This window comes from Chiloscyllium plagiosum, chromosome 2, assembly GCF_004010195.1.
Source record: "Chiloscyllium plagiosum isolate BGI_BamShark_2017 chromosome 2, ASM401019v2, whole genome shotgun sequence".
NCBI lineage: Eukaryota > Metazoa > Chordata > Chondrichthyes > Orectolobiformes > Hemiscylliidae > Chiloscyllium > Chiloscyllium plagiosum.
Window position 1 is genome coordinate 76,924,174 of NC_057711.1, and position 18,437 is coordinate 76,942,610.

The 18,437-nt window shown below is 38.6% G+C and overlaps 1 protein-coding gene across 6 annotated transcripts in view; it reads right to left on the minus strand.

Moving 5' to 3' along the window:
• LOC122561080 (protein prune homolog 2-like) overlaps positions 1-18,437 on the minus strand; it is a 424,382-nt gene that overhangs the window by 56,511 nt on the left and 349,434 nt on the right. For all 6 annotated transcript variants that reach the window (XM_043712461.1, XM_043712468.1, XM_043712477.1 and 3 more), the window contains 2 exons: positions 14,771-14,992; positions 2,679-2,855 (listed from right to left, as the gene is read on the minus strand). In XM_043712461.1, the coding sequence (XP_043568396.1) occupies positions 2,679-2,855; positions 14,771-14,992 (399 nt within the window). The remainder of the gene's footprint in view (positions 1-2,678; positions 2,856-14,770; positions 14,993-18,437) is intronic.

Sequence of the window (18,437 nt, forward strand, 5' to 3'; positions counted from 1 at the left end):
GGATTCAGAAATACATTATATGACAAAGCAGAATCAGCATTGTATCAAGAAGTAGAAATCATACCTGATGAAGTTGCTAAAGTTCCTTGAAATAGTTACAAGCAGGATAGATAATGGGAAAGCAATAGATGTATTTTCAGAAAGGGTTTGATAAAGTTATTTAATAAGGAAAGAGCCATGGTAGTGAAGGTAGTATCAGCGCGGATAGAGGATTGGTTAACTAATAAAAGATACAAAGTTAAGATGAGGGGCTCATTTAAGTACAGTAACTTGTGACTGGTGGAGTGCCACAGGATCAATGATAGGACCACAAGTACTTAGACTATATATTAATGAGTGGGATGAGGGAAGTGAATGTATTATGCACATATTTGCAGATGACACAAAAATATTGGTAAGGCAAGGTGCTGACAAAGAGTCTGCAGAGGAATATAGACAGTTTAAGTAAGTGAGCAAAAGCTTGGCAGATGGAACATAATGGAGAAAATGTGAGCTTATGTACTTTGGCAGGAAGAACAGAAGAATTGAATTTCATTTAGATGGCGAATGACTGCAAGATGTTATAGAACAGAAAGATTTGCAAGTCCTTTTCTATGAATAACAAGAAACTAGCATCCAAGTTCACCAGATAACAGGAAAGACAAAAGGAATGTTGGCCTTTACTTCAAAGGAACTGGAAAATTAAAGTAGGGAAGTTTTGCTAAAACTACATAAGGCACTAGTTAGACCACAGCTGGAATACTATGCATGGGTTTGGACCCCTTGTCTAAGGAAGGATGTACCAGAAATGGAGGGACTGTCTTGAGTGGAGAGATTGAACAGGTTGGGCCTGTAGTCATTGGAATTTAGAAGAATGAGATACAGCCTTATTGAAACATACAAGATTTTTCAAGGACTTGACAGGATAGATGCAGAAATTTTGCTTCTTCTTGTGGGAGAGTAAAGGACAGTCATAATCTCAGAATAAGGAGTCACATATTTATGGTAGAAAGGAGGAGGAATCCCTTTTCTCTGAGGGTAGTGAATCCATGGAGTTCTTTACCGCAGAATACGGATAAGACTAGTCATTTAGTATATTCAAGACCGAAGTGGAAAGATTTTTAATCTGTAAGAGAAACGGTAGACAAGTGGAGTTGAGGATTATCTGAGTAACCATGGTCTCATTGAATGGTGGAGCAAGCTTCATGGGCTGAGTAGCCTGGTTCTGTTTCTATGTTTTATGGGGTAATTTATTAGAATAGATTAAGGACTAGTTAACACACAAAATACAGAATGTGGATTAATGGGCCTTTTACAGGTTTAAAACACACAAACAGTGGAGTGCCAGAAGGATCAGTCCGAGGTCTCAATTGATTTGAAGGAAGGGGGCAAAGTGTAATGCATCCAAATTTGCCAATGATACAAAAATATTTAGAGGCATTTTGTGATAAGAACACAAGGAATCTGCAAGGATACACAGACAGGTTGAGTGAGGGGCAAAACTGTAGCAGATGGAGTTTAATGTAAGAAAGGGAGAAGTGATATACTTTGGTCAGAAGATTCAAAAATGGCCAGACAGTTAGTAAAATAGAGACTCCAAACTGATGCAAAACAGAGGGATTCGGTTGTTCTTGTGTATAAAGTGCAAAAAGTAAGCATGCAGGTGAAGTGAGTAATGACAAAGGTAAATGGAAGTTTGGCTTTTATTGCTAGAGGGTCAGTGTTTAAAATAGGGATGTCTTATTAAAATTGTACATGGAGTTGATGAGGCAGCATCACAAGTACTGTGCACAATTTTGGTCCGTGTATTTAAAGGGATTGACTTATCAAGGATGGCTAAACAAGTTAGGCTTTTATTCATTATAATTTAGAAAAACAAGGAGTGATCTTCTTGAAACAATACAAGTTTCTGAAGAGTCTTGAGAGGGTAGATAGTCAGATGATGTTTACACTTGTTGAGCAATCTTGAACTACAGAAAAAGTTAAGTTCGTAACTATTTCATCTGGCCATCATTTAGTAACAATATTACAAACATAGGTTTTAGAGATGACACCTAAACTAAAATAGTAATATCCTTATCTAGGTCACAACATATTGCCAGACTTGTTGAGTTTCTCCTGTGTCTTCGGTTTTTGGAAGCAATGTACCTTCTATTACTCCTAAATTAGACTTCTGCCTTGTCTGTAGTTGAAAATTAATCTCCTGGATAAAGTTGCTTGAACCTATTTTATCACACTGTGGCAGAGACCCATGCAGAGAGTGTGTGGTAATTCATGGCATAATTCCAATACCAGGAAGCAGTATATCTATTCTTGGTGCAAATCACACATGTACCTCTGCAATTTATAACATATACAGGTGAAAGACATTTTCACTTCCACTAACTGACTAAGCAAAGCCAAAGGAGACTCATTAGTGTTTACAATGTCTTGGGATATATTGCCCTGGTCTAAAATAGATGAGTGGAAAGCTAAAGTACTGTAGAACAAGAAGTGAACAACAAAATGTTGACATATTTTGAAAGCAAAACAGAAGGTCAACTTGCTGCTCTACATTAATGGAACTTTTAAAAAAAATTCACTTCACAAGAAATGACAATGGAGTCAAGTCAAGTAAACAATACAATATAAAATCACAGATCTAAGTTCTATGTTTTATTTTACATCATAAACACAAATGATTTGATGAACTGACTTACCCCCATGAGAGACAACTCTTCGGTAAGGTTCAATAGCCTTCATGTCAATCCTATGTTCTTGTTCCCCAATGACAACAGTTCTCCATAACCGATTATCTGTGCGTTCTTCTTCAGCAGTATATTCTGGTATAGGTTCTACCACTTCTTTTCCAATATGAGTGGCACTGGGTGTTTCATCTAAAACAAAGAAACATTTAATAAATATTTCCACATTAAGAAAAGTAACCAATAACATTTAGTTGAAAACCTATATAACATGCTTCAACACAAGCAACATTGTGTAATGGAATATGCTTTAGATCTTAAAAATTGAAGATAAGGACAGGTCAGGCAAGATCTTTCAAGTGAGAAAAAATATAATGTCAAAAACAGTAGAGGGAGAGATAGGACGTAGCAGGGAAGAAAAGAACAAAAGAGAAGGTTTGCAACAGTGTGGAAAGCAGTGGAAATTAAATGACAAAAGGTCGTCATTCACCAGGATGTTTCAGCATAACATCAGTATTAAATACAATCAAGTTACACTATTTTAAGGAGTTTGTTCATGTTAAGTGCATGCTGAAAAATGACTAAAAAATGGCTGCGTTATAAAACAGTTGTTGTTTCAATAGATCTACAGAATTGTACTTCTCGTCCTATTTAGCAGTGTGTGTATATTGGCCTTCCCATCTGTCAAACATGTAATGTGGCAAATAATTTCTCTTTTCTGGTCACTGATTCCTCACTTCATTCTTGATAGAAGCAGCTGTCACCGTGAATATTTCAAAACAAAATACAGTTTAGCATTTTACATTTGGCATCTTCTTCCCATTTTTCTCCTCTCAATTCTTGCTATTGACAAAAAAGGCACAACTAGTCCTCTTTTACTTCACCAACTCTTAACCCTTAATCATTGATTTTCCATCAAAGAAAACAGATATAAACATGTCCTTGACTCACCCATGCAGTGATAATTTGACTGATAAAAATAGACAGCGTGGGCCGAAAATGAAATCTGTTTTGGACTAACCAGCAGTACCATGCAAATTGAATCTTACCATTATGTTCAGCAAAGTTTGTCACATGTAGGTGAGCTAGTTAACGTTTATCCTTCCAATGTATATTTTATGTTGTGCTATTATTTACTATCATTTCTCAGGTGTATATAACTTGGACCCACACAGGACTGACCTCAAATATTGTCTTCCTTAAATGACAGTGTATGTGTAATTTGTACATATTTTAAAATCATTTAGTTCAGAATTGGGATTTTGAACTAACACTGTCCATGTTTAGTCAATGAATATGAAGTGGTTTAATAATTATCTTGCACATATTTCTGCAGCCATGGTGATTTATTTTAGAAAGGTTGCATGAGAGCAAGTTTTTTTTTAAAGAGAGTAACAGGTTTTATTTTGCTTAGGAAAGTGTTACAAATTAATAAAATAAACAAGCTTCAGTTAGAAGGCTCAGGATTTTTTTTCTGATTTTGGAGAAACAGCCACAACTCAAAGAATACTTTTTAGTTTCAGTTTTGCAGAGGTTTTACCTGAAGATGCTCCTCAAGAAAACAGACAGTTTAGAACTGGTAAGAATACATTACATCAGTGATACAAATTTAGCTTTCAAGTTCCAAATCACAAATGTTTGGTTACAACCGTGGAGGCGTTAGTTGAAGCTGAGAAAGCTTAAACTCGATTGTATGAAGATTTAAGGAAGAGGTGATCAAATTGTTACAATCCGGTAATTAAATCCAAGCTAAGTCAAACCCTAAGTGTGATACAAAAAGGATTTCTCTCTGGTATTTGAGCACTGTAAAGGGATGTTGTTTGAGGTTAACAAGATTTTTTTTTAACATGTTTTGAAATCTTTTAACTTGTGTTATATGTAAATGTCTTGGTTTATTCTACTATATCTTCAGTTCTTCTGTGCAATAAACTCTACTAACAAAACCTGCAGCATTTGGTGCTTGCATTTCAGTGAAAGACCAAAATAAAAATACAAGATGAGATCTATCAAGCCAAATTTCAGTCTGGGATCTGATCTTTCCAGTGATGACATAATTTGGAATCACAACAACACCATTCTAATTCTTTATCAAATCATGAAGACCAAGATAGTCTACATTTTTAATGATGAAAGACAAATTTGGGTTGTTAGAAGCAAGAGACAGTTCTGCTGCACTACTACTTTGCCGCAGCAATAAACAAAGCAATTAGCAGTTATGACTATCATTATACAGAAATAAGAGCAGATTCAATGCAGAAGTAACAATGGAGACAAGACCTATAATTTTAGAGACATAACATAAACAAGTTTCTTGGAGGCAGATAGCACGAGGGCAAATTACAAATGCCTGAAGCTAGAGCAAATTGACATGTAAAGCATTATCAAAGATGACAGTCTTCATTACTATTTAGTTTCAACTGTAGTTTTGCTAATTTACAAAAGCAATCTTAAAAAGAAGTTTGCAGAACATTTCATGATGACTTCCTTGGATAATATTTATTGGAAGTAACTAACGATAATTTAAGTTATTTTGCAATACTGTATTTATTGAGCACTAAGGCAATTAGTCAGCTCATAGTAAAGAATGTGTGTGGTAAATATGATTATAAGACATTGAGTAGCAGCAATATGGACCATCAACAAGATGCAAAGAGCCATTCATCACAGTTCCTTCAACAGCACCTTCCAAAACAACAACCTCTACTATCTCGAAGGACAAGGGCAGAAGACACATGGGACCACAACCATCTGCAACTTCCCCTCCACGGAACCCAACATTCTACTTGGATCTACACTGCTGTTCCTTCATTAATGTTGGATCAAAATCCTCAAACTCCCTTCCGAACAACATTGCAAGTGCACCTGCATCACATGGACTGCAATGGTTCAAGATGACAGCTCACCAGTACTTTCTCCAGGGCGACTGGGATGTGAACAAATGCTGGCCTAGGAAGGTCATTTTTAAAATGTCCACAGAAAGCAGCACACTCATCTACACTGATTTGACTAGCTGTATTCTTTGGTCTTTCTGAGAGCCCTCTCCTCTGTTCAAAAACATGAAACATCTATTGTTATGGCTCTGGTGAAAATGGACCATCAATATTCAACTTTCATCATTTGTTTTCAATATCCAAGACTTTTACAGACCAAAACAGTTTTAAAAAAAAAGACATGCTGACTTAAAATGACTGCTGCAAACATCTCACAAGCCCAAGAACCCACATGGAATTGACAAAAACTGCCTGCCTTGGAATTACCACTTTTAATCTAGAGGCACTGGAACTCAGTGAAGTTTCAGAAAAAAAGATTTTTTTTTTGTTTTATTTGCACTTGCATTATAGTTTTTCATCTTCAATATGTGAAGTTATCTGCACTGTTTAGTTTGGAAAAGACATTGAGCAGGTCAGGAAATATACTAACAAACCATAATTCAAATTGTTTGGAGCAACAGAGAGATTGAAAACAATCAACATGTACTGAATATAGCAAGAATACAGAAAGTTCCTCTCTCCCTCACTCTCGATCATAGTAAACAGTACTGGTGAAATAAAAACAACTTGGAAAAACCTCTGATGTTAGGACATCATCGAACCACAGAGTCCCTACAGTATGGAAGCAGAGCTATCAGGCCATTGAGTCCACAGTGACCTTCTGATAACATGCGATCAATTGAAAAAGAACAGTAAAGAATGTGAAGGTCAGGAACAGAACTAAAACTTTCTTGTGGCAAAATAACATGGAGGTTCTTGGTAGAAGACAGGCAAATATTGCATATAACCTTCTGAAGACCATCCCATCCAGACCTAGCCCCTACTCTCCAACCTGCATTTCCCATGGCTATTCACCTATCTGCACATCCCTGGCCATTATGGGCAATTTAGCATGGCTAATCCACCTGACCTGCACAGCTTTGGACAGTGGGAGGAAACCCACGCGGACACGGGAACTATGTGCAAACTCCACACAGACAGTCGTCTGAGGGTGAAATTAAACCTGGCTCCCTGACCCTATGAGGAATCAGTGCTAACCACTGAGCCACCATGCCACCCCATATCATAAGTACCTGCAAGCTTTGCCACTCCTAGGAAGGAGTGCAGCTAAATAGTTGGGATTGAGGTTTCACTCTTGCAACTCAATGACTTATGGAAAAATTGTAAACCCCAACAGTCTTTCCCTTCCTGTCTATATTAAATAACCAGTCTACCGCAACTTCTTTGAGAGTTTATTACCTATGGTTTGTTGTCACATTTTATTTTTTTCAGGTAATTAAATAACAATCGCTTTCACTCAGGAATTGGCTCTCATTGATTTTTGATCGAGTTAGCCCAAATCAATAAATTCTAATGTGTTAAAAAGGGTTAGAATAAAAGGATTTGCTGCATCTGATCAAGAGGGAGTTGAAAATAAAGACAGGAACCCATGACCCCTCCTCACTTGGTTGTAACAACAGTTAGCCGACCTGTTTTTGCTTTGTTTTAGTTGTGAACATTTTATGCCTTGCCTTTGGTAACTAGTACCCTGGACCTTGCAGTCCCACAGTAACCAAGCCGCCCAGGTTCTGCTCAGATATACAGTATATGTCGGTATTTACAACACCATTTTACCTTGAATTGAGTGCAGTCGTAAACAATAATCATCGAATAAAACCCATTGTTAATAACAGGAATAACAGATAAAACAGGGAACTGCAGGCCTGATAGCTGAACATCGGTTATGATGAAAATTCGGGAATCTTTTGTTCAGGAAGTCTTAAATGCATTAGAAAAACTATCAGATAAAGTTAACAGAGTTTAAGAAACTATTTGACAATCTTAGATATTTTTGGGAATGTTGCTGCACATGTAGACAGATATATTTGAATTTCTAAAAGGCATAAAGAACTACACAAGTTTAATACATCAGGGTTTATGGAGTTGGGGTAATATGCTAGCATAGATGGAGGACTGGTTAACAGACAAATAGTATAGTAGTGATAAAGTAGCATTTTCAAGATGGCAGGCTATAACTAGAGAAGTGCTACAACAATCATTGCTGGAGATTAAGCTATTTACAACTGATATTCAAGAACTGGGATATGGAGACAGAGTAATGTAGCTAAGTTTGCTGACAATACAAAATGGATGCGTCCTCTAAATGTTCATTCAAAAAGTTGCTACAAAGGGATACATATAAATTAAATGTGTTAAATGGACAAAAATGTGGCAAAGTGTGAGGCTATCCACCTTAGTCACAAGAAAAGAAAAACAGAATATTATTTAAAGATGCAAAACTTTTAAATATTTACGTGCAGAGAGATTTTGTACTCAGTCAGAACACAAAATTAGCATGCTTGTACAGCAAGAAAATTAGGAAGGCAAATGGTATGTTGGACCTGATTGTAAGGGATTGGAGTACAAAAATAAAGAACTTTTGTAACACTTTGATAAGAGTTTGTTGAGGCCACATCTGGAATAGTTTGTGCAGTTTTGATCTCACAGCGAAGGGAAGATATTGGAATTGGCAATTATGAAGGCTTATTAAATTGGTTCCAGGGATGAGAAAGTTGACATATGATGAGAAGCTGAGTAAAATGGGTCTATATTCAAATGAGTTTAGAATAATGAAATGTAATCTCATTGAAAGGTATAAGGTTTTAGTGAGGCTTGACAAGACAGAGAGGTTGCTTCTCTTGCTTGGGAATGCAGAACATAGGGCACAGCCCTATGGAGTCACTCATGCAGGGATTCATAAGAATTTCTTTGAGACAGACTGCAAATCATGGGAATTGTCTACCCTGGATGGTTTTGGATTTTCCATCATGGGCTATAACTAAGACTTGAGATTGATAGATAAATAATCTCAGAGAATTATGGGATATGGAGGAAACTGGACTTGAAGTAGATTAACCATGATTGCACTGGATCTTGAAACAGGATCAACAGGATTGAATATTTACTCCTGCTCCTGTTTCTAGGTTGCAATGTTACCTAAGGCGGAGTAGAAAGATTCACACCTCCCATTGACAAATATTTCAGAGCTGATTAGTGATTACCTGACAGTACTACAGACCGATCTGATTTAGACATCAGATTATTCAGGTTGAGACAGATGGGCTCATTTTTCACCACTAGATGGAACTAACTCTAAAAAGAATCAGGTTTATGTATTAAAAACCAAAATAACTGCAGATGCTGGAAATCAGAAACAAAAACAAATTGCTGGAAAAGCTTAGCAGGTCTGGCATTATCTACAGAGAGAAATCAGAGTCAACGTTCAGGGACAAGTGACTCCCTCCTCAGAACTCTGCCGTATATATTGTGCAGGATGGACAAACCATATTACTTAATAAAGAAGGTGAACTGACAGAGGTAGTAACAAGAGTATCCACGCATGGGAGTAAAACCTGAGAAGCACAGCAAGAGTGCGAAACAGAAAAAAGAACTGCAATTTGGACTGATGCTGGAAAAGCACAGCCAATCAGGTAGCATCCGAGGAGCAGCAGAGTCAACGTTTTGAGCAGGAGGTCTTCATCAGGAATGAGGGTGTGGTCCAGGATAAATGGGGATGGGAGAGGTGGGTGGGGGAGGGGTGGGAAGGGGGGGGCTAAATGAGGAAACTGGTGAAATTGACATTGATCCAATGTGGTTGGAGGGTGCTGAGGCAGGAGATGAGGCGCTCTTTCACCAGGCATCGGGTGCCTAGAGTTTGCCAGTGGAGGAGGCCAGGACTTGCACGTCCTTGGTGGAGTGGGAGAGGGCATTGATGTGTTTGGCCATAGGGCGGTGGGATTGTTTAGTGTGTTTTGTCCCAGGGATGCTCGAAATGTCGATTCTCCTACTCCTCGGATGCTGCCTGACCGGCTGTGCTTTTCCAACACCACACATTTGCTTCAGATCTCCAGTATCTGCAATCATTAATTTCTCCTGATTAGGACAATTGTTTCTTTCAGTGTATATTTCGACCCATGTTGTGGAATTTAATGCCTGCCTGAGATGTGAGTATGGAGGTGGCTCTGGGTGGGGCCCACTGTTTCGCTGCTCTTTGTACTGATTAAATCCAGGGAGAAATGGCTCATAAGCGGCCTTCCTGCCCCAGCTCCTTTTAGTGAGCACTTGAGCTTCTTCCCATCACTAGGGTAATCAGTCAGCAGTGGACAGGTCAGTCACCGTGGGGAAAAACAAATAGTAAACTTGGTCAATTGCTTGTGGTCTTGTGGAAGTACAAGGCATACCTTACCCACAGAAACTCAGTGCTTTATCACGTACCTTTTTGAAAAAGTAACAAAGATTGATAAGGACAGAGCGGTAGATGTGATTTATGTGGACTTCAGTAAGGTGTTTGACAAGGTTCCCCATTGGAGACTGGTTAGCAAGGTTAGGTCTTATGGAATAAAGGGAGAACTAGCCATTTGGAGACAGAACTGCCTCAAAGATAGAAGACAGAGAGTGGTGGTGGAGGGTTGCTTTTCAGACTGGAGGCCTGTGACCAGTAGAGTGCCACAACGACCGGTGCTGGGTCCACTACTTTTCATCATTTATATAAATGATTTGGATATGAACATAGGAGGTTCAGTTAGTAAGTTTGCAGATGACACCAAAATTGGAGGTGTAGTCGACAGTGAAGAAGGTTACCTCAGATTAAAACAGGATCTTGATCAGATGGGCCAATGAGCTAAGGAGTGGCAGATGGAGTTTAAATAAATGTGGGGTGCTGCATTTTGGGAAAGCAAATCAGAGCAGGACTTATACACTTAATGGTAACGTCCTAGAGAGTGCTGCTGAACAAAGAGACCTTGGAGTCCAGATTCATCGCTCCTTGAAAGCAGAGTCGCAGATAGATAGGATAGTGAAGAAGGCGTTTGGTATGCTTTCCTTTACTGGTCAGCACATTGAGTATAGGAGTTGGGAGATCATGTTGTGGCTGTACAGGACATTGGTTAGGCCACTTTTGGAATATTGTGTGCAATTCTGATCTCCTTCCTATCAGGATGCTGTTGTGAAACTTTAAAGGGTTCAGAAAAGATTGACAAGGATGTTACCAGGGTTGGAGGATTTGAGCTATAGGGAGAGGCTGAATAGGCTGAGGGGAGACCTCATAGAGGTTTATAAAATCATGAGGGGCATGGATAGGATAAATAGACAAAATCTTTTCCCTGGGGTGGGGGAGTCCAGAACTAGAGGTCATAGGTTTAGGGTGAGAGGGGTAAGGTATAAAAGGGACCTAAGGGGCAACTTTTTCACAGAGAGGGTGGGTGTGTGGATGGAATGAGCTGCCAGAGGAAATGGTGTAGTCTGGTACAATTGCAAAATTCAAAAGACATCTCGTTGGCTATGTGAATAGGAAGGGTTTAGAGGGATATGGGCCAAGTGCTGGCAAATGGGACTAGATTCGGTTGGGATATCTAGTTGACATATACGAGTTGGACTGAAGGGTCTGTTTCCATGCTGTACATCTCTGTGACTCAAAGTGAATTGTTATTGTAAAGGAGTGCTCCCAACTAAAGTCACAGGTTGCATGGCCCAAAAGCCTATTTTTTTTGACAAGTCAAAAAGTTCTGCATCACCTCCCCAATACACACCAACCCTCTCCTTCTAATTAGCTTTGTGCATCAGCCAAGTTCTGTGTGAGCAGACAAACAGAAATAAGTCATTAGCACAAAACAAGGCAAGGCAGTCATACATAGTCACTTCAAAGTTTGGGAGAAGATTTGTAGCTCGGGTGCTCGTTGTTGTGGTTCTGTTCGCCGAGCTCGGCAAACAGAACCACAACGACATAGTCACTGCATGACAATTTATTCTGCTTGGTCGTTCCAAATGGGTGTGTTGAAAAAATATTTGTAATTTAAGTTTCCTCTTTACTCAACCATTTTGAAATCACAATTAAAAATATAAAATAATAAAAAAAGCCACAGTTAGTGACTTGCTAAAATAGGCAAGTGAATCCTTCTGTTTTAGTTGTGTCAGAATCACAGAAAATAACATGCATATTCAACCAACACAACCACATTCAGAAGATTCAATACAATAATAAATAGAGAATCTGCTTATTTGTGATGCTGGTTAAGGGATAGGTAGGACACCAAGGATAACTCCCTTGTCATGGGATCTTTTACATCCACCTAAACAAGTGGATGCATTGTCAATTTAGCATCTCATTCGAAGGGCGATACCTCTTACAGTGCCGTACTGAGAGTCAGTCTAGGTTAATATGTGCACAACTCCTGCTGTGGTACTTGAGCCTGAGACTGTGTGGTTCACAGGCAAGAGCACTACAAACTGAGCCACAGCTGACACATAATCCGTGGGCCAAAATTCCTGTTAGTACACTGTTCAAGGTTTAACCACAAACTTATAATACAGTTTTGGGAATGGTAAAGATCATTATTCCCACACAATTTTACTTGTTACACTTTGTGGGTTACATCCTGCACCAGACAGTCAGCAATAAAGAGGGGAAGTATTAATCAATCATGAACTGCTATTAGAACAGACACCCAGTACAGTTTAAGACGTGACTAAGCTGTATATCGACTGCCTGGAACCATTATTCCAACAGACCTGGAATAAAGATTCCTGACTATTGACAAACCAGCCCTAGAAATCTAGGCAACTTGATCCCTGTGAAGGAGAGTTTTAGTCAGACCATATGAAATGATGTCTACTCAGATTCACAAAACATCCTAAAATGGTTTTGAATCCATGACTTCACTGGCCTCAGTCTGGGCAAGTAAAAGAGGGTTTACAGCTGTATGAACATTTTTAATATTACATTTATTTGACAAACAATTAACAAAATGGAAATTAATAAAGGTGATGAAGATTTTGTTTCAAATAAATATTCATTCATCTTAAAAGGGAACTTAAATAGTGACCAAAGAACTGAAAAATAATGTAGAATGATGTGAGGCACAGACCAATCATATTCAGGATATAAATTATTTTCTCTCACTTGTGATTGTCATATTTGGTTACCTTAGGACAATAACAAAAATGTTTCCAAATATTCTGAACACTGTATTAGAACAAAAACAGAATTCACTCTCAAGTTTGCATATCAATTCTTTTCACCACTGAACAGTTTTTTTTCAGTGATGTGTGTAATTATTAATGTGGATCTCTCTTTCCAGACTTCCTGCTACTTTCTGCATGAGAGGCACTGATCCATTTTATACTGCAAGCTGTCACTGAATAAAAGGCTCCTTTGTATTCTCAGTAAACACAAAAATTTCTTTGATTTCAGATGATAAATTTCCAACATAGTTTACCAGCCAAATTTGGGGCCCCATCTATAATGACTGCAAAACATTTCTGAACATTGAAAAAAAAATACTTTTAATCCACCAGTACAATTAAATAAAATATAATAAACATTAAATTATGTTTCCTACACGACAAAGATGGATACCCTCCATTAGGCTTCAGAAAAAAAAAGTCCAACACTAAACATTATCAGCAATCTCTCACATTTACATGCAGTTTCTCAGAAAAATACAGATTTCTGAGTGTTTGCAACAGGAAACATATGGACAGCAAGCAAGATTTTTGGGGGAGCACAAGGGCTTAAATTACTGAAATAGCATTCTCTGAAAAAGCAGCAGTTAAAATGGAGGGACAAGCAGCTATTTGAAATGCCATAGTGATGCTGACGTTTCACAGTGTGGAGTTTACACATCCCGCTTTCTGCCACCGTGTCTCTCTCTCTCTCTCTCATGCATACTCACTGTCTCTCCCTCCTTTTTTTCACTGCATGCCTCACTCCCCTCCTTCTTCACTCTTTAAAATCTTGTTCTCTCACCATCTTCCCATCCTCACTCATTATTTCAAACAATTTTTCTCTCACTCATATCCTTCCCTCTGTCCCTCACAGCATCTCACCTCTCACTGTCTCCTTCTCACAATCCAGCGCATACCATTCACAATAGCTTCCCTCAGTCTCTCATTTCCTCACACCATCAATCTCTCTTTATCTCTTTCCCTCCCTCGCTCCTCACACTGCTTCTCCCTTACCCACTTTGACACCATCCTCCGTCATTCATCAGTTCCATCACTTTCTTCCCTCCTTCTCTTACTATCTCCTTCCTTTCATAATTTCGCCACCCACTCTCTCTCACTCCTCTTGCACTGCTTCTCTCTTCCTCAATTGCATTCTTGCATCATCTTTTCATCTTTCACTCACTATCTCTCACAATGTCTTTCTTTCCCAATTCACAAATTCACCCAATCGTTCATTCATCCACTCTTGCTCAATTTTCCATAAAGGTTGCTGAGGATACAAAACTTAGAATCAGTGTAATTGGCAAAGAGAGTACTCTGGGGAACATCAAAAGATTACAGGGAAGTTGGGGCAGCTGGATAGGGAGATGAACATCAATGTGGAGACTGTGAGGTGATACATTTTGGTAGAAAAAACATGAAATGTTAACGGAAGAGGGAATATTTTTTCAAGGTGTACAAAAGCAGACACTTGGGTATATAAGTCATTAAAGGGGGAGAATAGATTGAGAGAGAGCATGCAGTATCAGAGGCGCTAGTAAATGGCTAGAGAACACAACAGTAACGAGGTTATGTCGAACTTGCATAAGACATTGGTTAGTTATCACCCCAAATGGAGAGCTGGTACAGGTACAATAGACACAATGGCCTCCATCTGCACCCTAACTGTGACTCAGACTGTGAGATCCGCTATGGCTTTCTGAAGCCTACAGCATCATTTCATTTTAAAGCTTTTAATGCCAAAGGAAATTGAATAAATGCTTCGAACCAGTTCAACTGGTTCAGACCTCAATTGTTCAAGAAATGAGTGAGTACAATAGGGCAATTAAAATATAGAACTAATACGATGGAGTTAAAAACCTTACAGTCTACCTGAATAGCATCACATTACTCTTTTGAGGACAAAAGTATGAAACAGGAAACAGCTGCAAAAATAAAGCTAAATCTACTTCAGTGTGACTCCCAATTTTGCATCATTGCTACTTTGCATTTGTGACCTTTGTGATGAAACAGTAGAAAGCACATCCTTAGCAGATGAAGTAATAAAAGCAGTAATAAAAATTGGAAGAAGTTGAAGATGTATTTTCAAAAATATCAAAATGCATATTAGAAATCTGTTCAATAACACATTTTTACCTTCCCACTCCAGTTCGTTACCGTGCCCTGAGTATTCAAGAGAATCCGCCTCATCGGGGGTTTCAAGGTCATCGACATTGATGTCAAGATCATCTGGGGTATCAAGATTATCATCAGACAGGACTGACCCTTCGCTCTGGTCAAGTGAAAGGCTGATATCAGGAGCTGTAAGCTTTTTCTTCCCTTGGTGGATTCCATTGAGGTCAAGGGAATTAGGTGGTGCTAATTAAAATCAATGGAAATAGAGAAAAGATTAAATCACATCAAAATAAAATAATAATTTGCTGCACTTTTGAAATTTCAATCAAATTCAGTTTTGGTGAGAACACCAAAAGAGCACAGTCAATCTTCATGCTACTTCTCATCGCAAAAATTGGCAGTAAATTATTTACACACCTGTTAAAATAACCTGAAGCAGCATATTTGTTCAGATAGCTATCTACCTAAGCACATGCACATGATGACAGTATCAACACTTATGGTTTAAATGTTAGCATTAGAATGGGTTTAAAAATAGCAATTTTAAACTAAAGATCCATAAATAACACATTCAAAAGGCACCATCTAACAAACGTCTGTGACAAAGTGGATTGTATCGATCTGAAACATATATCTTAGATGTCATACAGTTCGATTTCAGCTTACTAACATAGCCCTGATTCAGCTAAACCAATAATAGTAGGCTGTTGGGAAGGAGAAACTGGCAGTACAAACTTTACTGCCCAGTCCTATCAATGCAAAGAAATATTCAAGGACAGACCACAGTTGGCCTTTAATGCATGTTATGATGACAATGTTATTTGGAGGGAAATTTAGTTTGAGTATAAACAATATTCTCTATTCTTTAGGATCTATCATCTGCAAACTAGCTAATAGAATTCTTTCTGCCTCAGATTTGAAGGATTCTTGAAGAAAAATTAGAAGACAAATTTCAAAAGGCTTATGTAGTGACAGTACGTATTAGACAAAGTGTGGGTGGGTAGGTCAAGGGAGGCATAAAAACACTGACTTCCAGGCAAAAATTACAAATTTTCACATAAAGCTCTTTAAATCTTACTCCAGGTGCTGCTGGGCATGGAACAGCCCACCTTCCCTCCCTAAGAGATGTTAGAAATCTACCAGTAAAACAAGCCCCATCTTCCAGCCCAATTCAGTCAGAAATCAAGAGAAGCCTCCATTGTGATTTCAGATCACAACAAATTCCCTCCTGTAAGGAGATCTAACCCCAACAGCCCTACTCAAGGATTTTCAAACTCCAGGACTATTAACCCAGTAATGAAAGTTTCAGATCATTCTCTACTGCAACAGACCACAGAGCTATTCTCCTTAGTTTGTGCTGCAAAATGGCAGGTATCTAACTCCAGCTTGTACATCTTGACTTCTACATATTCTCAGATTTAAAACTGGTAATATAAAAATAAACATTAAGCATATTGGTAAAAGTTATGGACAAGAGAAAAACTTCACATTTTCCCCATACGACTTTCTGTTGTTGCACTTTAAGACATGAGCATATAGTCACTGAAGTTGCCATTTCTAAACACACCTCAATTTCAAGTTAGTTCTGCTGTTGCACATTGAAATCTCCCACAGCACAGTAATTGGTTGAGAAGTGTAAACTTCTGACAGACGGACTTACGTTGCATGAGTCTCTCCAAAGGTTCACAACACTGAAGTTGGAGACTTTGATGTGAGATGTTTACCTGGATATTTAATCTAGCTTGTCCCACTATTAATTTCTGGAGTAGTTCAGTGATTAACAGCTGAATGCAACCTATCACCTCTCCAGTTTGAATACCCCCACCTCCTCAACTAACCCCTCAATCCCAGCTACACTCCATGACTATCCAATCTCTGGACTACTCACCCTCTCATTCCCTCACTAACTCATTAAAACCCATTTTAAAAATCTACTTAAACACTGAAAGTGGTTCCATAAAGAGGGAGTATGGTTTTTTGATTGTTTCTAGAACATAAAATAGTACAGCACAGGAACAAACTCTTCAGCCCACCATGTTTGTGCTGACAATGATATCATTCTAAAATTATCCCAACTGCCTGTATATGGTCCGTATCTCTCTATTCCCTGCCTGTTCATGTACCTGTCTAAATGCCTTCTAAAATATTGCTATTGTATCTGCTTCTACCACCTCTCCTGACAGACACCTACCAGTCTTGGCATAAAAACATTCCTTGCACATCTCCATTAAACTACCATCCCCATCTCCCTCACTTTAAACCTATTTGATCTGGTTTTAGACATTTCCACCCTGGAAAAAAGATTCCAACCATGCACCCTAACCATGCTTCTCATGATTTTATATATTCCTATCAGGTCACTCCTGAGCCTATGAGGTTCTAGTGAAACCAATCCAAGTTTGTCTAATCTCTCATTATAGCTAATACAAAATAGCCAATCCAGGTAACATCCTAGTAAACCTTTTTGGCGCATTCTTGAAAGCGTCCACCATCCTCCCTGTAGTGTGGTGACCAGAATCACATACAATACTCCAAATGTGGCCCCTTTCTCTTCACTAGTGGTGGCACTTTTATGCTGCGGCTGGGTTCAGGAGACTGAGCTGCAATGTTGGAAAAAGGTAGGCCATCATTAACTTCATGTTAGGATTGCGCTTAACGGAAGATCTGGCCCAGTGTTCTTTGCGCAGAGTTGCAGCATTGTTGAGCTAAAACTCAGTGTGTAATTTATACACTTGCAGAATATTTAATGCACTGCTAATATTCAACAATCTAATACTGAAGATTATTTTTGGTTCAGCTTCCCAACAGCTCCTACTTACTAAAACCTGAAAGAGAACAACTTTTATTCATATAGCACCTTTAAAATAATAAAATGTCCCATGCACTTTACAAGCACATTATGAAACTAAATATGACACCAAACTGCTTAAGATGGTATTAAAAAAGATGAAGAATGCAAAGTCATGGAGATAATATTTAAAGGAGTGTCTTCAGAGGAGGGTATCTAGTTAAATGGGCAGAAAAGCAGGGAATATCATCTACACCACATAGACCAGGTACTCAGCCGCCAAGAAACCAGAGACGAATCAATAAAAATGGAAGATACTCAGAAGGTCAAAATGAGAGAAGCACAGATATCAGCAAGAATAAAGGACTAGAGGAGGTAATGGAGATGGGATAGAGTCAGGATATGGAAGGATCTGAAACTAAGTTAAAAATCACACAACACCAGGTTATAGTCCAACAGGTTTAATTGGAAGAACACTAGCTTTCGGAGCGACACTCCTTCATCAAGTGATAGTGGAGGGCTCAATCCTAACAGAATTTATAGCAAAAATTTACAGTGTGATGTAACTGAAATTATACATTGAAAAATTGATTGTCTGTTAAGCCTTTCCTCTGTTAGAATACAGTGATAGTTTCACTTCTTTGTGTAAACTCAGGACAACTCCATACAACCCTGTCACGGTAGATGCTGCAAGACGTGTCAGAGTGTGGATATAGATACCACCATTACGCGTGGGAACACCTCCCACCGTGTACATGGCAGTTATTCGTGTGACTCAGCCAACGTTGTCTATCTTATACATTGCAGGCAAGGATGCCCAGAGGCATGGTACATTGGGGAAACCGAACAAAGGCTACGACAACAGATGAATGGGCACCGCACAACAATCAACAGACAGGA